The sequence below is a fragment of the Balaenoptera ricei genome, chromosome 9 (assembly GCF_028023285.1).
Source record: "Balaenoptera ricei isolate mBalRic1 chromosome 9, mBalRic1.hap2, whole genome shotgun sequence".
NCBI lineage: Eukaryota > Metazoa > Chordata > Mammalia > Artiodactyla > Balaenopteridae > Balaenoptera > Balaenoptera ricei.
Genome location: NC_082647.1, coordinates 47495849 through 47519445, shown reverse-complemented (window position 1 = coordinate 47519445; position 23597 = coordinate 47495849). Strand labels below are relative to the sequence as shown.

The window sequence follows — 23597 nt, the reverse complement described above, 5'->3', positions numbered from 1 at the left end:
AAGAGAGGCCGCGATAGTGAGAGGCCCGCGCACCGCGATGAAAAGTGGCCCCCACTTGCCACAACTAGAAGAAAGCCCTCGCACAGAAACGAAGACCCAACACAGCCATAAATAAATAAATAAATAAAAATTAAAAAAAAAAAAAAGGAGCAGTTAAAAAAAAAAAATGCAACGTACTAATGAATTGACATCCTACAGACCAGAAAGGGCATTTGCCATTTCAAAAAGAAGATATAGTTTTAGATTGATGTGGCATTGGTAGACGTAAAATACTTCAGTAGCCTCCTAGCACAGTTAAATGAGCATGTTCCTGCCGTTCCTGCGAGCCGTGGGGGGAGAACCTTGTTAATTATGTGGGTGTAGGTCATGCCTATCTGATGACATTTCTTCTTACAGTTTTTCTCTTGCATTCTGCCATTGACCTGTAACCCAAGATTAGAGTTCTTCATGGTGTGGGAGACTCCGTTGGTTCCGTCAGATGAGGGTGTCTCCGTGCTCTTTTGTAGTAGTTCTGGAGCTCTGTCTCCGCCCGCTTGCCTGCTTTCTCTCTGTCCTTCCGAGACACACACACACACACAAACACACACACACACACGGCACACAAATACCCTAAGGCTTAGATCTTCCGGTGCCATCCTCCCTGTCTCCACTCTGCAAGTATGAGCCTTGTTCTTTCTTTGGTAGATGATTTTGTCCAATTTTTAAGTGTTTTTAAAATGCATTGGGTTCCTCAATAAGGTAAACAGAATTACCGTATGACCTAGCAATTCCACTCCTGGGTGTATACCCCAAAGAATTGAAAACAGGTGTTCACACAAGAGCTCATAGACAAATATTCACAGCAGCACTATTCACAATAGCCAAAAGGTGACAACCCAAATGCCCATCAACTAGTAAATGGATAAACAAAATGTGGTGTAGTCATGCAATGGAATATTATTGGACAGTAAGAAGGAATGAAGCAGTGGTACGTGCTACAACATGGATGAACCTTGAAAACATTATGCTAAGTGAAAGAAGCCAGACATAAAGGCCACATAAGATTCCATTGATATGAAATATCTAAAATAGGCAAATTCAAAGACACAGAAAGTGAATTTAGCAGCTGCCAAGGGCAGGGGGGTATGGAGAATGGGGAGTGACTGCTAATGAGTACGGGTTTCCTTTTGGGCTGATGAAAATGTTCTGCAACTAGATAGTGGTGATGGTTACACAACAATGGGAATGTACGAAGTGTCATTAATGGTAAATTTTATATTATATGTACTTTACCACAATGAAAAGAAAGTGAAAAAACCCTATCCCTAAGAATCTTTGGGAAAAAATGCGTAGCTCACAAATATTCATTAACACAATGATGGTAGAAAGAGTGAAGTCATCATCATATGGACAGAGACTTATTGAGGCCCTCAGCTCTGGAGAGATTTAGATAAATGATCCCCCTGACCTACCCTTGAGAGATTCACATGTTGGTGAAGGAAGGGAGGAGAGAAAGACACCCGAACATTACATTTCAGTCTGGTGTTCCCAGCAAAACCATCCTCATCATGGTCAGTTCAGTGGGAAAGTGGCTGATTAAAAATTTGACCGTTTTCGTCGCAACTCCTTTTTTCTTTACTTTTAATTGTGGTTAAAAAAGAACATAACATGGGGACTTCCCTGGTGGCACAGTGGTTAAGAATCCGCCTGCCAATGCAGGGGACACGGGTTTGAGCCCTGGTCCGGGAAAATCCCACATGCTGCGGAGCAACTAAGCCCGTGCGCCACAACTACTGAGCCTGTGCTCTAGAGCCTACGAGCCACAACTACTGAAGCCCCGTGCACCCTGGGGCCTGCGAGCCACAACTACTGAGCCCATGTGCCACAATTATTGAAGCCTGCGTGCCTAGAGCCGGTGCTCTGCAACAAGAGAAGCCACCGCAATGAGAAGCCCGCGCACCGCAATGAAGAGTAGCCCCCGCTCACCACAACTAGAGAAAGCCCGCGCGCAGCAACAAAGACCCAACGCAGCCAAAAAGATATATATATATACACATAACATGAAACTGACCATCCTAACCATTTTTATGTGTACAGTCCAGTAGTGTGAAATGCATTTACATTGTTGTGCAACCAATTTCCAGAACTCTTTTCATCTCACAAAATTGAAACTCTGTACTCATTAAACAACTCCCCATTCTCCCCTCCCCCAACCCCCTGGTAACCACTGTTCTAGTTTCTAGCTCTGTGGCTCTATGAGTTTGACTACTCTTGGTATATAACTAGAATTGTGCTATACTTGACTTTTTTTTTTAATTAAAAAAAAAAATTTATTTATTTTATTTATTTATTTTTGGCTGTGTTGGGTCTTCATTGCTGCACGCGGGCTTTCTCTAGTTGCGGCAAGCGGGGACTGCTCTTTGTTGAGGTGCGCAGACTTCTCATTGAGGTGGCTTCTCTTGTTTCGGAGCACGGGCTCTAGGCACGCGGGCTTCAGTAGTTGTGGCACGTGGGTTCAGTAGTTGTGGCTCTCAGACTCTAGAGCACAGGCTCAGTAGTTGTGGCACACGGGCTTAGTTGCTCCGCGGCATGTGGGATCTTCCTGGACCAGGGCTCGAACCCGTGTCCCCTGCATTGGCAGGTGGATTCTTAACCACTGTGCCACCAGGGAAGCCCTACTTGACTTTTTGAGACTGGCTTATTTCACTTAGCATAATGTCCTCAAGGTTCATCCATGTTGTAGCGTATGTCACAATTTCCTTCCTTTTTAAGGCTGAATAATATTCCATTGTATGTATTTACCACATTTTGTTTATCTGTTCATCCATCAATAGACACTTGGGTTGCTTCCATCTTTTGGCTGTTGTGAACAATGCTGCTATGTACATGAGTGTACCAATAACTGTTTGAGACCCTGCTTTCAATTCTTTTGTGTATACACCCAGAAGTGGAATTGCTGAATGATATGGTAATTCTATTTTTAATTTTTTGAGGAACCACCATACTGTTTTCCATTTTACATTCCTACCAACAGTACACAAGTGTTCCAGTTTCTCCACATCCTCTCCGACGCTTGTTATTTTCTGGTCTTGGTGCTTTGTTTTGTTTGTAGCCATCTTGATGGTGTGAAGTGGTATCTCATTGTGGCCCAACTCCTTTTCTAAAATAGAGTTACTTTACACTTATAGCAAAACTGGCTACCATTACTTCCATTAGCAGAGAAACTTCTCCACCAGGCACTGCAGTAACTTTAACAGTACAGGGTGGTTCACATCATAAAATCAAAGGATTAGATGTCCCCAGACTGAAAGAATCAGAAGACAAAGCCAGTGCCAGTCTTTCGCCTTTATGGCGGGAGGGCAGTTGAGCAGTAAGGACTTCTGTCCTGGCTGACTTATCTTAGCCACGTCTGATTATTACTGGGGACCACAGCCCTCCATAAGCTGTCTTCCAGCATCCCACTCTCTTACCACCTCCTGTCTTTCCAGGTTACTCCTTTATTCCTCTGAACCTGCAAAGATACTGTAATATCTATAAATAATATCTCCCTTGGTAATTCCCTGGTGGTCCAGTGGTTAGGACTCTGCACTTTCACTGCCAAGGGTACAGGTTCAATACCTGGTCGGAGAACTAAGATCCCGCAAACCACATGGCATGGCCAAAATAATTTTTTTAAAATCTTACCAGATATTTATATATATAAAAAAAATCTCCCTTGACCTCCCCTGGGCCATTTCTCTGCTCTTCTTACAGGCAACACCATCTCTCCCCGTCCTCTCAGGCCTTCTCCCTTCACACCATAGAAGGAGCCCTTGGCAAGGCTACCAGTGGACCCAAGCATGGCCAAATCCAGGGGTCAGAGGCGTCAGCTGCAGTCCATCACCCTCTTCCTGAAGCACTTCTTTGCTTAGATTTTCTGGCTGCCCTCTTTCTCCCCTCTCCTCCCACTGCAAGCCCACTGCTCCTCCATTTTTTGTCATACCCAAAACCTTGGAATCGTATTTGGCTTCTTTTTTTCTCTTCTGCTCCCACATCCAATTTCCCAGTAAATTCTGGGACCTCGTCCTTTGAAATGCATCCCCAATCTGATCACATGTCCTCTGTCACTCACCCCTGGCTGAAGCCACTGTCGTTTCTCACCTGGATGCTGCAAGCACCTGCTAACCGGTGTCCCTGCTCCACACGGCAGCCCGAAGTGATTCCTCTAAAGCCCAGTCACGCTGGCCCTGCTTACAATCCTCCAGTGAATTCCCATCTCCCTCCAAGTCAATCAGAAATTCCTGTCCTGGCTTCTAAGACCCACATGAACTGCCCATTGCCGCCACTCTCCCCATCGTCACTTCCCTCCAACAGCATGGACCACCTACAATGTGTAGAATGCTCCAAGCACACCCCCCATCTCTGGGCTCTTTGCACTTGCCCTTCCTTCTATGGGACACTTTCCTCAGATATCCGCGAGACTTACCCCCTGCCTCCTTTAGGTCTTTTATTAAAATAGAGTTACTTTATACCTATAGCACAACTAGCTACCATTATTTCCATTAGCAGAGAAACTTCTCCACCAGGCACTGCAGTAACTTTAACAGCTCTTGGTGGTTCACGCTGTAAAATCAAAGGATTAGATGTGCCAAGACTGAGAGAATCAGAAGACAACGCCAGTGTCTTTCCGCCCTTGTGGAGGGCAGTTAGGCAGTAAGGACCTCTGCCCTGGTGCACTTACCTTAGCCACGCCTGATTATTACCGGTGACTGCACCCCTCCTTATGGTCTTCCCTGATGACCACTCCAGATAAAATAACAGCACTTCCTGTCCTATCACTTGTGCTCTCTTTATGCTGCCTTATCGTTTTCTTCAAAGCATCTATCACCTCCTGACATGTTATATATTTACCTGTCTTCCCCAGTACAGTATAAGGCCCTGGAGGGCAGAGACAGCATCCATTTTTATTCACTGGTCTATCTTCAGCTCCTGGCCTGGGGCCAAGCACACAGACACTCAGTAACCACTTGTTGAATTAATAAATAACAATATCCACACATATATACATTGCTAAACCATTTACAGAAGAAATTTGAAAACAGCACAAATATCCAACAATAGGGTTAAATAAATTAGTGCAGAGCCACAGGATGGAATGTTCTGCATCTGTTATAATAGTGCTGTTGAATATTTAGTGACATGGGAAAATGCCAATGCTACCTTGAGAAGTCAAAACAAAACAAAATGAAAAAACCTGGTATACTAAAATTACATTAAATAAAACCTAAATATAATTCTAAAAAGAAAAATGGAGAGGGAAAAGTGGACCAAATAAAGGAAAGAGAGAAGAGGCTAGAAATACATCCAGTATGGTGTTAAGAGTGGTTATCCCTCAATGGTGGAATGCTGGGTGATTTTTATTTTCCTTTTGCTTCACTATTTTGTCCAAGTGTTCTATAATAAATATATATTACTTTTAATAAGCGTTAAAACTAATTTTAAAATTCCAAATTATTGAGAGAGAGACTATGATTAGCCCCCCCGCCTGGTCTGAGTGCCCCGAGGTGTGTAGGGTGACACTGTAAGTTCTCTACGAGGGGGACGTGGGTCCCTCAGGCCAGCGTCAACTATGGCAGTGACAGCGAGGAAGGAAAGGCAAGGCCAGATATGCAATTTCTAAGGCGTAGCTCTGGCAGATACTAGAATTATCATTTCCAATGAAACCCGTCACTTCCTTTAGTTAGAGACTGTGAGAGGCTTCCAGCATTAGAACAGGGAAGGCCTTATGAGGTTTTCCAGCCCAGCTCCTTCAGGTCGAGCTGAAATAACCGAGGCAGAAGTAGGGTGATCTGCCTCTGGTCACAGCTGGTGGCAAAGCCGGGGCCTGAGGTGAGGTTCTTTGTTCCATGTAACCTAAGAGAACCCCAGGCTTGTTCTTGATGTGGGCAGGCTGCCCAAAATACTGGAACAGCATAGAACCAAACCAGGGGTGTGTTCCACGCCTTCTTGAGTGAGGGGTCTCCATGCAGAGGCCTAGGAAGACCCCACTGTGTGCCCTAGGCTCACTTGAGAGGAAGGGATGAATTTGACATTAGAAAGGGAGCTACCAGCAGAACTCAGTGGCTCTGTATTGCAAAGGGAAAATGATGATTCCATGTTCCTTTTTAAAGTTCAAATCAACATCTTTCTGGATAAATATTTTTTTAGCAGAGTCTTTTTATTATTTTTAAAAGATATAAAAACAGGGCTTCCCTGGTGGCGCAGTGGTTGGGAGTCTGCCTGCCAATGCAGGGGACGCGGGTTCGAGCCCTGGTCTGGGAGGATCCCACGTGCCGCGGAGCAACTGGGCCCGTGAGCCACAGCTGCTGAGCCTGTGCGTCTGGAGCCTGTGCTCCGCAGCGGGAGGGGCCGCGACGGTGAGAGGCCCGCGCACCGTGATGAGGAGTGGCCCCCGCTCGCCGCAACTGGAGAGAGCCCTCGCACAGAAACGAAGACCCAGCACAGCCATAAATAAATAAATAAATAAATAGATAAATAAATAAATAAATTTTAAAAATAAATAAATAAATAAATAAATAAATAAATTTAAAAAAAAAAAAAAAGATATAAAAACAACTACTCCCATCAGTAGCAATACAAGGTTTAACATTTTAACCAGATTTTCTCAGGCCTTTTTCAGATACCTTTAGTAGCTAATTATTTTGTCTACCCCTTCTGTAAACAATCATCACACAGCATACAGAACCCTGGGGAGGACTGCTGAGGGCACCCTCACTCTGGCCCAGCCCATGTATTCATCCCCGCACTGAAATCACCTAGTAACAATATCCTCCTCTGTTTTGCAACCGTTTCCTGTCTGTTGCACTGCTTTGGGGATGGAAAGGGAAACAGAAACTACCGTTCCACTTAACGTCTGTGTCATACAGTTAGCGTTGCCAGTGAAACGTTCCCAGTCACAGAGAATTGTGCTTTTGGTTCCGTATAACCATCTGCCCTTCTTGTCGTGGTCTGGCCAGCATTCCTTCTCTGCACGTGAGGCCGGTATATGCAGCATCCCTTTTGTTTCAGATACACAGCTTGGTTCTCTGCACCATACCTACCACTCTCCACCTTATGCCATGTGGACCCTACCTTAGAGAGAGACCGAGTTGGCCCAGAGATGGTGGTTAGAGGTGCTTCTCCTAGGAGCCCACTGTCTCCTCGCCCAGCCCCTGGAATTGTACTCCAAGACTGGGAGGAGTCCTGGGAGACCCAGCTTTGATGGCCAACCAAGTTTGTAAATCCTTTCTGGGTGTTTTCCAAGCCCTGCAGTATTCAGCCTCTTGTTGGTTGGCTACAGAACGGATTTTTTTTTTTTTTGACCTGAAAATATGTCTCTGTCTGAGAAAAGGTACAAGGCTGGCTTGGTATACAAGTGACGAAAAAGAAAGTTGGAAACCAGCATGGCCCTCAGGCCTCTGCTCCTCCAGCCCAAGCACAGACTTTCTTCTTTTTTTTTTTTTATTATTATTAGCAGCTTTAATTATTATTATTATTATTTTTTTTTTTTTGGCTGTGTTGAGTCTTCATTTCTGTGCGAGGGCTTCCTCTAGCTGCAGCAAGCGGGGGCCACTCTTCATTGCAGTCCGTGGGCCTCTCACTATCGTGGCCTCTCTTGTTGCGGAGCACAGGCTCCAGACGCGCAGGCTCAGTAGTTGTGGCTCACGGGCCTAGTTGCTCCACGGCATGTGGGATCTTCCCAGACCAGGGCTCGAACCCGTGTCCCCTGCATTGGCAGGCAGATTCTCAACCACTGCGCCACCAGGGAAGCCCCACAGACTTTCTTCTTTAAGCCCCACAGTTTAGCGAAGTCTTTCCTATCCCGCTGCTCTGTAGCCAGCGGCTCCTGCAACACAGCGTGTTAATAACTGGGGGAAGAGGCGCCATCTGGTTACTAGGAGGCAGCAGCAGCGGTCACTTGGGCTGCTCTGCGTGCAGTAGACGCATGTGACTGGATAGAGATGGAAAAGAGATTTCTTACTGTGCGCTGTGGTACCAAAAGTTTCAAAACCCCCATTTTAGTGAATCTGAAATACTCTTCTGTGGGCAGACAGCCCATGTGAAGGACTGTTTCAAGCAGAAGGGCTCTGCAGTTTAATTCTAAGAGATTCTAGTGGCATCTCGTAAGGGAAAACCCCCCAAGGAGGTATTTGTATTAAAAGCATCCTGGGTAACCCTGGCAACTCTCAGCCACACATTCTAGCAGCAGTGAAATTTCTTTTACAACAAGATGCAGAGTTTTCCTTTCTGTTTTAAGAAGAAATTGATTCTCCTTAGTTCTGTTGTTTCCAGTCGTATTTATGAAAACTAGTGGGCACTGCTTACCTATGGAGAAGCCTGTTTCATTGCCCAGTGGTTCTCCAAGCAGGGGATTTTGCCCCCCAGGGGATATTCTGTCTGGAGACCTTTTTTGTTGATACAAATGGTCTGGGGCATGTGCTAGTGGCATCTAGTGGGTAAAGACCAGGGATGCTGTGAAACTGCTTACAGCACACAGGCAGCACCCCACAACAAAGAATTTTCCAGCCCCAAATGTCAATAGAGCCAAGTTAAGAAACCCTGGTCTAGAGGAAGGCTTTTCTGTAGTAGATTGGAGTTTCGTATATCTAAGAACGATAGTGTCAAGGCCATACTGCCGCGTGGAATTCGGTCAGGGGCTGTTTATCAGTGTCTCTTTACTTTTTGCTCAGTTGTAAATCTGGCTAAAAACCTAGTACTCCCTATGCCATTGGTCCAAAAATATCTTCATCCTAGAACAAGTGCATGCGGTAATTTTAAAAGTATTTTAATGAAAATTGCAGTGTCCGTTGGATTAATGTTTTGTAAGTTGTAGAGACCCTTCTATGTGGCAGTTCATTTAAAAAACTATATCTTACCACAACAGATTCTTAAGATGACTTATATGCCCATTGTAGAAAACTTGAAGAGTATTTTTAAGAGTTTTTAAAAAGCAGTAAATCCAAAAGGAATCAATTCAGTATATTATTTACATTGTTTAAATGGATTTTTAAAAATAGTTGACATCTTGCTATTTATACAGTTTCTAGTCTGCTTTTTTGTCCTACATTTCAAACATCACCCCAAGTTATTTGAGCCTTTGTAGACATTCAGAGGGCTGCTTGGTGCTCCATCATAAGATAATGAACCCTAGATTTCCTAAACACTGTTGTTGAATACAGGTTATTATCAGCTTTTCACTATCATAAATAATCTGGGATGGATATTTCTGCTTTTCATGTTGCTTTTAAGTAGCACAGCAACGTGAATTGTTGGGAGGGCTTTGGGACATGGTTATGTAATTCCTAGCCTGTGACAGAAGCAGACAGAAAAGTCTTGTACCAAATGTAGCAGAGGAGACACAGGGACACCATTTGGATCACCTGACTCATTGGAAAAGTTCTGGAATTCCTAGGAATGTGGATTTAAAACTTGGCTAGACCAACCAAACCATGTATCTACGTGTACACACGTCTATGTAAGTAAATGTCAAAAAGGAAAACAAAGCTGGAGGGATAAACAGCAGACTTTTAGCAGAGGCAACTCCGGGATAATTAATTGGGATTAGAGAGAAGGGCAGGCAGAGAGGAAGCACTTTAGGGTCTTTTTCTTCCCTATTATCTTTTCTATATTCTTTGAATTCTTAATTATGAGAATATATTCATACGTAACTTGTGTAATATTTAAACCTAATATGTTTTAACTTTTTTTTAAAATTTATTTATTTATTTTATTTATGGCTGTGTTGGGTCTTCGTTTCTCTGCGAGGGCTTTCTCTAGTTGCGGCAGGCGGGGGCCACTCTTCATCGCGGTGCGCGGGCCTCTCACCATCGCGGCCTCTCTTGTTGCGGAGCACAGGCTCCAGATGCGCAGGCTCAGTAATTGTGGCTCACGGGCCCAGTTGCTCCACAGCATGTGGGATCTTCCCAGACCAGGGCTCGAACCCGTGTCCCCTGCATTGGCAGGCAGATTCTCAACCACTGCACCACCAGGGAAGCCCCCTAATATGTTTTAGGGAGTGAGTTGGATCCTCATGGAAGGGGGTCTGAGCTATGTCAGCACACACTTCCACTGCTTTTTTAAGCAACCCTAGCACGACGCCGGCACATCTGGGGCCAGGACACACAAGCGCGTCTGGAGCTGATGCCGTGTTCAGAGCTGAGAAGCTCGCACCTGCATTTAGATGAGAGGCCTTCATCACTTGTTCTCCTCCCAGCTCAGTGGACGTGACGCCTCTGTATCCACAGTGTGTGACATAGAGGCAGTGGGTAGAAACGCACAGTCTAGGGCCAGGAGCCCGAGGGTTTCAGGTTGACCGACTTAACATTACCCTTGGTTCCTGTACCATTGCCCTAAGTGCCGGTTTAGCCAGACTTTCTCCGTGAAGCACATAGCCGGCCCCGGGCCAGCAGATGGTGAGATGGCTCTTTTGTCTTTCAGGCCGCACACCTGGTCCCTGGCTCCACACTGAGGCGGCCGGCCAGAGCTCCGATGACATCAAAGGCAGAAATGCTCAGGTAACACAGCCCTCGGGTCTCTGAGGGTAAAACTGGGAAACCTCAGGGAGCACAGAATTGTTGAGGGTGTGCTTTCCTCTGAACAGCATCCCGCTTTTCCTCAGGGAAAACCATAGGGGTACCTGTGTTTCCAGCTGGGATGAAACACTCACAATTTCAAAACCTGAAGAGTGAAAGGGGGGAGCTTCTCTGGAATCACCACCACATACAGAAGCAGCTCTGGCAACACAGAACCCCTTGGGAATCACTCTGCAACCATCAGCCCGTTCGCCCCCATCATTCTTCCCTCGTTACCGTGGCCTGAGAAGCCTGAGAGGAAAGCTCTGTAACATGTATAAAACATAATGTGGTGTTCTCTCTCGTCTATAGAATACATGGTTTCTCATAGCACCCTGGGGGTTTTTCTCCCATCAACATTATCATTTACTTATTTTTTTATTTTTTTAATTTTTATTTTATTTTATTTTTGGCCACACCGCACAGCATGCGGGATATTAGTTCCTCGACCAGGGATTGAACCCGTGCCCCCTGCAGTGGAAGCACAGTGTCTTAACCACTGGACTGCCAGGGAAGTCCCCAACATTATCATTTCTTTTGACCAAATTCAGCCACAAATTTTGCTGGTGGCTAGAGGAAAGCTGGGGGGAGGGGATCGGGGGAACCAGAGAGGCGCTTGTGTCATAATTGTGAGTCTTTGAAGAAATGCCCTCGTGCTAACACGAGGCAACTGGGACACAGTGTTTTCTAACCTGGGCGGAGATGACATCTCTCACCGCAGATGACAGGGTCTCATCTTTAAAGGCCCTTCGTTTCTTTGAAGACATGCATTCCATCCACCCTGGCCTCCTCCTGTTTCAGAGTGCTGTGTAACAAAAAGGGTGGCCTGCTGTTAGATCAGAACCTCAAGGAAAGGGATGTGAGAAAGAAGGAACTAGGTTACTGGAAGTGGGGATGAGTTTCCTGAAGGAGGACAAGCACCCTCTCCCCTTTCTCACCATGGCTAATCCAAAAATTGCAATAACCATTCTCAGATGATTGTAGGTTCAAAACTGGGTGTATGATTGCAGTTCAGAGAAAGTATGTATACAGAGGGAAAAAGAAGACAGGAAGAATATACACAAAATTGTTCACAGGCATTCACTCTGCCAGCTTATGGCTGATTTTGACTTCTTAGGGGGCATTTCTGCAATTTCTGAATGTTCTATAATAAATACATTATTCCTGTGATCAGAAAGATATAGTAATAATCAAAGTAATATTTCCTACATTATATAGCTCTTTATATAGTTTAGATAACTTGCATATGTTATTTCATTTGCTCCTTTTAGCAACACTGTGGTATAAGCTGGAGAGATACCTTTAATGCAAACTTTTTTTCATATGAGAAAACCAAGCTCCAAGAGGTTAAGGAACTCACCCAAGGTCACATTCGCAGACCTCTGACTCCTTTTCCAGTGCTCCTTCCACTGTACCTCACTGCTTTGCCTGGCATGTTAGAATTGACAGGACAGGAGTCACCCTCCCCTTCAGATGTGGCAAGCATGATGGAGCATTATGCACCGTCTGGTCCCTGACCTCATGGCAGGCACACATCTAAATCCCCGAGCCCATAAAGTCTAGTCAAGGATGAATTGTTAAGTCTCTCTTGGGCGTCCCATTGTCAAGAAGGTCTTCTTTATGTCTAGCTGGACACCGTCTTAATTCATTTTCACTTCAGTGAGGCAAAAAGCAATCGCCCAGAGAAGTCAAGGGGTTCCAGACATGGTGAACAGCACCCTGGGGGTGCTCTTCTTTTATGGGTACAGAGCCCAAGTGATCCGTGCACGGCTGGGAGCCCTGAAATCTGAAAGCCTGGGACCCTTTCCCTGTTTTCCGTTGCCTTTTCTTGGGATCGCCACCAAGTTCTTTGCTTTTCTTGAGCTTCCCGTCAAGTGAGTCTGCTGGTGCTTGATCCCTTAAATGTTTTTGATGGGATTAGGTCCCCACCTGCCACAAGCTACACTTTCATTCCTTTTCCACCCACGACCTCCTGTGTGAAAATCAGCACCTTACGTATGATGGGACCATCAGACCCTGGCAGCCTTGCATGCATGAGGGAAAGCGTCACTGCCCGGCCCCGGAGTGTGTCATTTATGTGCTGTGAGTCTTCTGACCCCACCTGATAACACTGTCGTTTTCCACAGTTATCCCTAAAGACACTCTGGTGAGAAGACAGATGAAGCCAACATCCTGTGAGCCACCTGGGGTTCCATATGGCGGGGTGGACATCGCCAGGAGAACGTCAGACCTCACCACTCTCAAGTTGTAATTCAGTTGACATACAGGCTCTGCATGGAGCATTTATTTATTGTAAATACGTGATTTGCACAGGCTTTAAATCAGTATTATAGTCGATTTTTATTTGAGTAATTTAAAAAGCATACACATCATTTCTCCATTGTTTAAAATGCGTCTTGGCATTCATCTGTCAGCACAGATGAGAGCCCTGTCCCCACCAGAGAGTGTCCATTCCATGACTGTAAATACGCATGCAGGCTGGCCCTCCCTGGATTCGGAACCATTTTTAGAAGATTCCTTAGTTTCCCAAAGTCATAGTATCCACAGCAGCTTCTTATTGGCATGATTTTCTAGTCTCATCACACAAACTGCAAAATCAAACCAGATAATGCCTTATAAATGACGCGGCTCACAGAGAGTAATGTGTCGCCACACGGCCTCCAGTGAACGAGATGCCGCGTCTCGTTCCCGTCTTGCAGTACAGGGATTCTTTTGCTGCCTAATGTAAACGTAACGCAAATCAAAGGCAAGAGCGGGCTTGGCCTCTCCAAGGCCGACCACAGGGCCCCTTTTGTGTCTGAATGATCCTGCAAGTAGCCAATGCTCTTACTGTTTACACGGCCCCTCGTGCCCAAGTCTGCATGGTGTTCCTCCTGTCTCTCCAAGTCCCCAGCCTCATCCTGGCAGACAAGGTGAGGTGAGCTGTATGAGATTTCAGTATTTTCCCTGCAAGTTAGAAACCTGTGTAAGTCATCATGAGTAAATTCCTAATTCTGTCTCAGAGCTCTTTTTTTTCCTCCCCCGAGTGCAGGGTTTTCGTGAAAAACGTGACACGGAAAAGTATAGACTGAAATGTATTCTGAAATGTCTGCCTCAAATATCAGTGCCCTGCGCCCACCCTTAGGGAGCCTGGAGCCACCCATCAGGCAAATCCTAGCTGCCTTCTGAGCCCAAGAGAACCTAATTGGTCTGAGAGTCCCCCAGTCCCTGTGGTGGCACCTCTCTAGGTGGGGAGAAGTGTGTGGGTTCAGCCAGCCCTGACTGTGGACCGGGTCAGGACTGGCTGTGACCTGTGACCGCTCCTCTCACACCCTTTTTCTGGAGCTGGCAAGGGAATGGCAGTGTGTTTTTGCTTGCTGCATGACCCCATCCTTGGTGGAAAAGCTGTGACAGGAAGGAGAGAAAATAGAAGGAAACAGACTGATCCCTCATCTGTGCTCAAAATAGCTGTAGATTAAAGGAAATCAGGGAGGCAGAAGTGAGAAGAGCAGTGAAAAATAAGTTTCCTTTGAAATAGCCCACTCATGCACTCACACCTCAAGGACGTAATGCCCGGAACACGCCATCCATGAAAGGTAGACCGTTAGGAGTGTTTTGGCAAACACGATACTACACCACCTAGCTGCTGTCTGGAGTGGAGACTAAGATGGTGTCCTCCATCATTGTTATGCTTTCTCATTCCAGACAGAAGCCACTGAGCGAGGTCAGGTTCCCTTCCCTGGGGAATAAATCATGCCAAATTGTAACAGCTAAATCAATGGAAAAGAAGCTTTTGCAGGTCATCAGCTATGGGCATACCTGATTTGTTTTTTTGGTTCTGCAAGGTTTCCAGAAGGTCAGAACTTTTGTTTATTACAGTATCCACTCCACCTCTCTCTCAGTTGTACAGAATAGTTACAAGGGTTTTAATGATCATGATTAAGGAGGCGCTAGACCAAGGCTGTTCCACCTTCAGAGTAGACTGCCTGCCCTAATGAGGTATTTACACATTAATGTTCTGCACCGCTGGGACGGAAATTCAAAATAAAACCATTCAAGGACAGAGGGAAGGAATGAGGAGAAACCAAAAATTGCAACTAGGGAGAAATTTCAGGAACCTGGGATCACGTCCCTCCTCCAGACCCATCACTGAATTCTCGCCCTTTGAACTCTCACAGTGCCAGCCTCCGGCAGGACAAATCCTTCACCCCTGGACCACAAACTCAAATGTAGCGCCCCTCCCATCCTCGCGTATTCTTGCTGGCGCTGTGGTCTGTGACTCCCCCAGTGTTTCACGTGTATTTTATATTTATTGATGTTCCCTCTGCAGATTCATTTCTTTGTATCTAATAAACTTTAATAAGTGGGAACGCTTCTAGCTGTTCACTCGTTAAAGCCTATCGATGGTCACCAGCACCAACCTAAGCCAACCATTTTTAAGGATTAGAAGGGCTCATACAGGGTACTGACACAGGACCCAACACTTGCTGTAACATTCTGTGTTAGAGATGGGGCCTTTCTTTTTGGAGCTGAACTTTCTAACTAAACTACAGAATGTTTTCCTGGCTTTTGTAGCTAACTAAACAAATGGGTATTTGGGAAAACCAACCAAGGGAAAAACTTTCTCAAATGCATTTTGTAAAAAGTAGATAATACTATGTTTACTCAGTTTTATTAATATCAAATGGGCAGAGTATTGTTTACAAATTACGCTGACTTGTGTTAAAATGGAATAGCTCTCAACCTAAAGTGCACTGAGCACTGCCACCTCAACTAAGCAAACCCTCAAAAAATCTCCTATATGGAGCAGTAATCATCTCCATCTTCATTACAGTGTCTTGAGGTACAGGGGAGATGAGGTTTACCTGATAGGTAAGTTGGCTTAAGGGAAAACATGGATCTGAATTTCGATTTTGCATCTTACAAGTTTAAGGAAGTAACAGTTTTAGCCAGTCTATGCCTCAGTTTCCTCATCGGTAAAATGGGGGCATAGATATGTATCTAAGCATATACTGGTGAAGATGGAGTAACATAACCCCTGGGCTAGCCTTTAACCGTCGGGTCATAGGAGACCAAGGTATCAGTGCATGCATGCGTGCGCGCGCACACACACACACACACACACACACACACACACACACTTGGGTACAAGCGGTTTGCTTATTATACATCCAGTCACACACAGAGCTCTCGCTGGCTGCATTCCAGGCATTCCATTCAGATGTTCGCTGAGCTGCTCAGATCACTAGCTCTGCTGTTGGGTAAAAGGAGAGAGCAGTAATTAAAATTCACAGATGCTCCTGAAATAAATCTCATCTAGAAAGTAATTTCAAAGTTAGCTGCTACACACTTTGCATCTGAATTAGTTGAGAACCTGACTTGTTTTATCTGCTGTCTTATTAGTAGAAGCACAGATAAGCTTTTTCATGACCAAAAGGGCCCATCTGAGTGGAGAAAAAATGCGATGGCCCAAGATAATCGACAAAGTGGAGAATGGACTTTAAAGCCACTGACTGTAGGGGTAGGTGAAGTGGCCATAGTTCTAGGCACCCCTGATGGAGTTCCGGGTGGGAGAGGTGGTGCCTAGAGGGGCGAGGGGAGCAACTTAATGGGAAGGGCTATGGACTCCAGAAGCATGTTCCAGGTTCTCAGACTGTGCCCCAGGAGGCTTCGCATCCTTCATGAACCTGCTCTGTTATGAACTGAACTGTGTCCTCCAAAAATTCATATTTTGAAGTCCTCACCCCATACCTCAGAAAGTAGCCTTATTTGGGAATAGAGTTGCAGATGTAAGTTAAGATGAGGTCCTACTGAAGTAGGGTGGACCCCTAATCCACCCTATATGACTGATGTCCTTATAAAAAGGGGAAGTTTGGACACAGACACATACACAGGGAGGATGCTATATGAAGATGAAAAGAGAGATTAGGGTGATGCTTCTGCAAGCCAAGAAATGCTGAAGATTGCCAGCAAACCACCAGAAGCTAGGTGAGAGGCATGAGAGGCATGGGACAGAATCCCCCTCACAGCCCTCAGGAGGAACCAACCCTGCCAACACCTTGATCTTGGACTTCTAGCCTCCAGAACTGTGAGATAAATCCCTGTTGTTTAAGCAACCCAGTTTGTGGTCCTTTGTTATGGCAGCCCTAGCAAACAGATACATGCTGTGTTACCTTGGAGCTTTGCAAGAGTTTACAGTTTATGAAAAAGAGCTGAGAATAAAGTTTAAACAGTCAGCAATTCCTTGTCATGTAAATGGGGCCATCATCTACTCTGACCTTGACACAGGTCACGTTGCTGGTAACTAAGTCCTATTTTCATGAACAGACATTCAGTTGCATTTTGCCTGTCACGTGGAGACAAAATCATGGAAGCAATCTGGCATTTCTAGGTCACAAGAGTGGGAAGAGCTGGCTTTTTTCTTAAGTGGCATCCTTTCCTCTAGTGGAGCTTCTATGGCTTTAAAATAAAGATGCTCGGCATAGACGGCACCAGCCATTCTGATGATTTTTTTTAATTTGGTAAAATACACATAAACATAAAATTTACCTTTTTTTTTTTTTTTAATTTACCATTTTTAAGGGTACAGTTCAGTCGTGTTAAATACTTTCACAGTGTTGTGTGACTAGTCTCCAGAACTCTTTTATTATCTTGCAAAACTTAAACTCTGTACCCCTTAAACAGTAACTCCCCATTCCCCTTCCCCCCTAGCCCCTGGCAACCACCATTCTACTTTCTGCCTCTATGAGATTGACTGCTCTGGGTACCCCATAAAAGTGGAATCAAATAATATTTGACTTTTTGAGAGTGGCTTATTTCACTTAGCATAATGTCCTCAAGGTTCATTTATGTTGTAGCATGTGTCAGAATTTCCTTCCTTTTTAAGGCTGAATATTCCGTTGCTTGGATATACTACATATTGTTTATCCATTCATTCACTGACGGAGACTTGGCTTGCTTCCACCTTTTGGTTATTGTAAATAATGCTGGTATGAACATGGGTGTAAAAATATCTGAGACTCTGCCTTCAGCTCTTTTGGGTATATACTCAAAAGTAAAATTGCTGGCTTATATGCTAATTCTATTTTTAATTCTCTGAGGAACCTCCATACTGTTTTCCATATCAGCTGCACCATTTCATATTCCCACCGACAGTGCACAAGGGTTACAAATTCTCCACATCCTCACCAACACTTATTTTCTGATTTTTTTGATAGTAACCATCCTGATGGGGTGTGAGGTGGTATATCATGGTTTTGTGTTTATTTTTAACGAGTGAATTTATCCACAGAATGCATAAATGGAGAAAACGCTGAACGGTTGGGTTTTCCGAAGATTCCAGTCATAAAATATATCCCCTTTCATACATTTTCTATGTTGTGGCCAATGCCCACATCTATTAATGAAACACAAGATAGAAGAGGCCAAGAGACATTAATTTCAGTATTTTTTTATTGTATGCTTGATGTATTTAGAGACAATTCCAAGGGCAAGCACTGGTTGGGGAAGTTATCTGGTCTGTAGATATGTGTACAAAAGGCTATTAAGACTACACGGTCAGTTCCCACTGCAGGAAGCAGAAAGGTTTTCCTTTTTATTATTCCCTGCCCCTAGCATTTTCCAGCTCACACATCTGACTTCTCACAACATGACTGCAAACATGTACGTATTCATCCCCACGAGAAATCGGCATGTGACATCTCGGGATGTTTGGATTCAATCAGATAAAGCACATTTGACACAAACCATAGGAGGGGAAGTTGGGACCTAGGACCCTATGGAATGAAATGCCAGGGCTACAAGGAAGCACAGGCACTGCTGGGTCAGCTGGTGCACGTGACCTGCCGCCCCTCCCCCTCCACACGAGAAAGGCCAGCTCAGTGGGTTCCCCTCCCTCCTTCCTCCCAAAAGCTGAGAGCTCAGCTGAAGACCTTCCCCAGAAATGACTTGACTGCTCCTCAGTCAAGAATGCTGTTAGTGGTTTCATAACAGACACGCTGGTCCCACCTGGCTTTCCTGCTGGGCTGGGCAGAGCTGTGTAACACCTGGACCCATGTGGGATGACATCAGGAAGCAAAGTAGTTTGCCTGGTTGATAATTATTTTTTATACCTAATAATCCACCCGATAGTGAAGGAACTTCACTGCTAATATCTAATAGGCATACACCTTCTCTATTAGACAGCTTATAAGAAAGACTCTTTCTAACAATAACACTGTCTTATGTTATTGGGCACTAAAGAATTACCATAATTTCAAGTATATCCTTAGTCTACCTAAAATTCCAAACCACCTCCAAGGATGAAAGAGTACTACTTCTGCTTTGCTAATTTGCTTTTACTGGAGTTTCTGCCCCTCCTCAGAGGATGAGTGGTAAATCCCATCTACTAGCCAAGACTAACTAGCTTATGTTTGATTATGGGGCGCGGGGATAGGGGAGAGATTCTGTCCTTCACGGCCATGTCTTCTTTCTGCACAAGGCATACACAGCCCCCTCCCCCTCCCCCAGGTCTTAATGGATACACAAATGGTATTTTAGGAAGCTATTTACACGCCAACCTTTAAACATTATTTTCATCGTTCGTCTTGAATATTCATTTTCCCCATACTGCCTTTAGAAAAGCAATCCCTGGTCAAGAAATTATCCACGTAATGATAAGCATTTTTCAAAAGCAGAGTCTGTTAGGAGCATTTAAAAACAAACATCCCCCAGCAATGGCGTACTCAAAATCCAACTACATGTTTCAAGTTGTTAATATGTCACTAGAAGTGAGTATAGCCACATCAGCAGGCTCTTTGCTCTCTTCCTGTCTTTCCCCTCGCATCCCAATGCACAAAGAATCTGTCCACCGCTATTACTCAGGTTTTAACTGTACAGAGAACATCTCTGTACAGCCTGATGGAAGCATCCCAGCCCCTTTTAACTTCTGCCATGAAAGGACTGCCACACCCTCTAGTGGTAAGACAGTGGCATCACAACTGTGATGTATAGCGTCAGCCAAGACACCTCTCAGAGTTGGCCCTTCTTTGGGTTGCTGGAATAAGGTCAATGTCTCTAACAGAAGTGGCCATTATGTTTCCCACTGCACAATCGCTGGGTAATGGCATAAGTCTGGCTGGGTTATCCGTGACCTTTGCTTGGCCCATAATAATGAAAGCAGGCCTCTGTGTAATTTATGCTCACTAGACTTCTTTTGGTCAAACCCCTAATCACCCTGGGTATCTCAGACATGCCAGGTCTGATGAAATGTTTCCATAATAGGGGGAGAGGATTCCACATGGTGAAATTTTAGAGTGGCTTTCTGCACTATCTTGTTTTAAATAAGCACTCAGCAGGTGGGCTTGGGAGGGGATGAGGTACATATGTCACCCCCAAGCCTCACCCTTCCCCACTCAGCAGCTGTAGACAGACACTCTGAGTGGCTGCACCACCTAAGAGGACACCCTAAGTTCACCCACAGTGAGAGCCCAGGCCAAACCCCGACAAAACTCAGCAACCGCAAGTCACCGTGAACAGCTGCTGTTAACTCTGTCAGCACAAATATTCCTCCCATCTCTCACCACTTGTAGTTAGTGATTTTACATACAGAATTTGCAGAACTGCTGGGCAGAAAGCTCACGGTGCTCTTACGCTTACACCCTTACAGGGGAGTTGGTAGAAAAAAGGATTTGTTCCAGTAAAACCTGTGACCCTCAGTGTCCACGTCTGTGTATGGGGCCCAAGTCCCTTCCAGCTCTCATGGCATATGATACACTGCAGCTGACAAGGAGTCACTAACTCGAAGTCACTTCCAAGACTACTGACACTCACAGTATTTCCATTTGGAAATGCCTATCAAGGCATTTCTAACTTGAAGGAGTCAAGTTAGAAGTCAAGGAGTCACTAACTCGAAGTCACTTCCAAGACTACTGACACTCACAGTATTTCCATTTGGAAATGCCTATCAGTGATGAAGACAGGTGAGGCTGCATAATGAAGCCGCTGTCCTCCCTCCCACTGCTGTATTAACACACACACTTCTCAGTATCTCTGCCCCCTTCCATGTTAAGAGTGGTGGAGAGTTTCAGTAGCTGGAAGTAAGCGCCCCCCCACCCCCCACCAGCACCTGCCCACTTCAGCTACCGGTCTGAAGGCAGCCAATGGGCCATGCAGGGCAAGAGGAATAAAGGGAAGGATTAGGGAAAGCCAGGTGCCTCCTCCACAGCTTTGGGGGCTATAACAGGCTGGGTAGGAAGGGCGGGGGTGGGACTGTCACCGTGGAGCCGAATGCTTCTCCATCCATCTGTCCCCTTCCTGCCCTCTGTCTTCCCCGTGCTGGGCCCATCTGGTCTTCCTCACATGCTTTCCTGGGCTCTGCTGGTAAGTCAAATCCTTCATGCGCCCACAACATGGGAAACAAATCAGTTTAATTAAAGTCTCTGCTGAGATAATGGGGTGGCTGCTCAGATTCCAGCTACTTTAACTGGAATCTAAACAGCCAAGAGTTTCTCCTTTTCTTTCCCTCATTAGCTGAGAAATTTGCAGCTTCATGGGGTGGAACTTCTGCCGCAGGGCCATTTAATTAATCCTAAACTAGATGGCGGTAACCAGGCCCAGAATCATTTCTAGACACACGCACATCCGTGCGGCGGGTGAGTGGCCGTGCAGGGAGAGCCCCGTGCCTCATGGGAGAGCCACGCCGCGATCCAGGGACGTCACGCACAGCTGCCTCTGAACCTCTACAGTGGGCAGCTTCCAGCTCGCACGGCACGGGGAAGCTGTCTGTGGGTCCACCGCACACGAGCGCGGTGCACAGGTTCTTTCAGATCACAGGAATCGGGATGGAGCTGGGCCTGGAGAGGAGCCCCCTTTATTCCTTCCCACTTGTTTTGTCTCTCAGAAGACACAGCTGGAGACATTCTGCATTACAGGCCTGCGCTCAGCAGAAGGGAGGCCAGGCCTGAAGCCTCCCTCGAGCACACACACAAGAGCCCTGGGCCAAAGAAATGCCTTTTGTTAACCAGAAAGAAACCACTACTGAGAGAAAGAGTAAGACGTCAAAAGATTTTGCCTTCCCCTCAAACTCGGCGCAGTGGAGCCTGTCTTTCAAGGCTTGATGGACTCTAGTCCCCCCATGAAAAGGCTAATGTGTCCATTTTCACTGAAACACAATAAGAGCAGCTTAAAATCCACCATCAGTCATACAATCGCACAACAGGCAAATGGGATACATGTTACACTGCAGAAGGAGGGGATCTATGTTGCAGAAGAAGGGGTCGTTGTGAGATCCGAGGCAGAACACTAGGGAACAGTGTGACGTTAACACATCTGAACTTTCTCATTTTACTCGGACAGGAGAGCGGTTTGTTTTGCTGGTAATTTAGTAAGGTGGGAAATTTTAAATAAGAAGGGGAAAGGGAATGCTTACTTCACTTAAAGAACTTAATCTCCGTGTCAACACAGTCATAGAAGAGATCTCCCACTTCGGTGGGGTCCAGGGGGTCATTGCTGGTCAGGATTCCCTCCATGGCTTCCAGACCTTGCTTCTCTAGTTCCAGCATCGTCTTCCTCAGCTTTTGACCTTGCTCCTGAGAAGGACAGAAACAGCGGGGGTCATTGCAATGGACACTGAAAGCCCCCCGGAGGGCCTGCCCCCCGCCCCATTCAATCTGCTCCCCGCGGGACTGCCACGGGGATGGTTCTAAAATGCAGGTGCGGTGAGGTCACTGCTCTGCTTGGAGTACTTGCCTTCGGGATAAAAATCCAGACTCCTGAGTGACGCTGGGAAAGGCCCTTTGTAACATACGAGGCTCCAGCGTGCCTCGCCTTTGCCACGCCTCCCGCATCTCCTTGCTCTTCAGCCAGACCAAAATTAGCTGCATTCCTCCAGCCCATGATACTCTTTCTCGCCACGGCACAGGCAACCCTGCTCCCCTCAACACTCGGTCAGCTTGCGCCCACCTTCAGGCTTCCGTGAACGCCTTTCCTCTAGGCTCCCCCCCATCCAATGCCTTTCCTTCTGCCATGGTTGTTCTCTTTCTGTCTTGCGATGGTCTGTCTACTTACCTGTGTCCCCCATTAGACCACGATCTCCCAGGGAGGGAGACCCGGGCTTATCTCTATCCTCCTGCCTGGGACAGAGGAGGCACTCCCAATAATGTTTCTTGAAAGAATAAATGGATCAATGAATAATCACATGGCATGTCTATCCCCGATTTACTTTTTTTCTGAGGGGGTGACATCTCTTCTTCCAAGTGGCAGTCGCTCATTTACAGTGGATGATGATGAGAAGCTTTTATTTGCCCAATTAGTCCCAGAACAGAGAAGCCGCTGTCACCACCCATCCACCACTTCCTAGTGCTGCCTTAACTCAAACCAATGGTCATTGCCAAATTTCAAAGCCCACCCAGCCTCATCAGTCTCATCTCTTTGAAATTTTGTGTAGGATACTTCAGAAAACACGGCCCTTTCTACCCCTGCCTTCGTTTGCCAAAGAGCCACAAAACTGTGCACCGGGGAGTGACATTTCCCCCCTGCTCGGGCTTACTGTCGTCCACCTAGAAAACATGAACAGTCAGCAACCAGGGAGGGCAGCCCTGGACAGAACTCTGTGTGATGCAGCGGTAGCACTCATGGTTCCAGGGAAATGTCTGGCAGGGAGGGAAGATGTCAAACAACTGCGACTTTTACACGTCAGAATGGTCATTTCTGGGGCACAGAAGAGCAAGTTCTATAAACAGTGAGACTACCCTTCTCAGAGATACTTTCTGAATTCACTTGGATTTCCTGCTGTCCTTTCTTGCTATCCTTTTTAGAGAGTCCACCGTGCTGGATGTTAAGAAAATAAGCTCACCCAGTCCACGCAAAATGCACGCACCAATTTACCTATAAGATGTCACTTTCTTCAGGACAAATCGGAACTTTGCAAGTTGTTAAATAAATGCTTGGGAAGCAGATGAGCATCTGACAACCATGTTCCTTCCTTCTCCCTTCAGCCAAATAGAGGCTTGGATTTTATATGAAAGTCCACCACTAAGGGTTGCTGTGGGCATATATTGAGTGTTTGTCTTG

At 45.8% G+C, this 23597-nt stretch overlaps 2 protein-coding genes across 3 annotated transcripts in view; one reads left to right on the top strand and one right to left on the bottom strand.

The window, feature by feature from the left end:
• The window catches only part of WIPF3 (WAS/WASL interacting protein family member 3), a 90795-nt gene extending 75878 nt beyond the window's left edge, over nt 1–14917 (top strand). For both annotated transcript variants that reach the window (XM_059933674.1, XM_059933675.1), the window contains exons 8-9: nt 10435–10511; nt 12695–14917. In XM_059933674.1, coding sequence (XP_059789657.1) covers nt 10435–10511; nt 12695–12718 — 101 coding nt within the window. In that variant the 3' untranslated portion in view covers nt 12719–14917. The remainder of the gene's footprint in view (nt 1–10434; nt 10512–12694) is intronic.
• A 3060-nt stretch (nt 14918–17977) lies between these two features.
• Nucleotides 17978–23597, bottom strand: part of SCRN1 (secernin 1) — a 58209-nt gene continuing 52589 nt past the window's right edge. Inside the window, exon 8 of the mRNA XM_059933673.1 lies at nt 17978–22114. Within this exon, the coding sequence (XP_059789656.1) occupies nt 21956–22114 (159 nt within the window). The 3' untranslated portion in view covers nt 17978–21955. The remainder of the gene's footprint in view (nt 22115–23597) is intronic.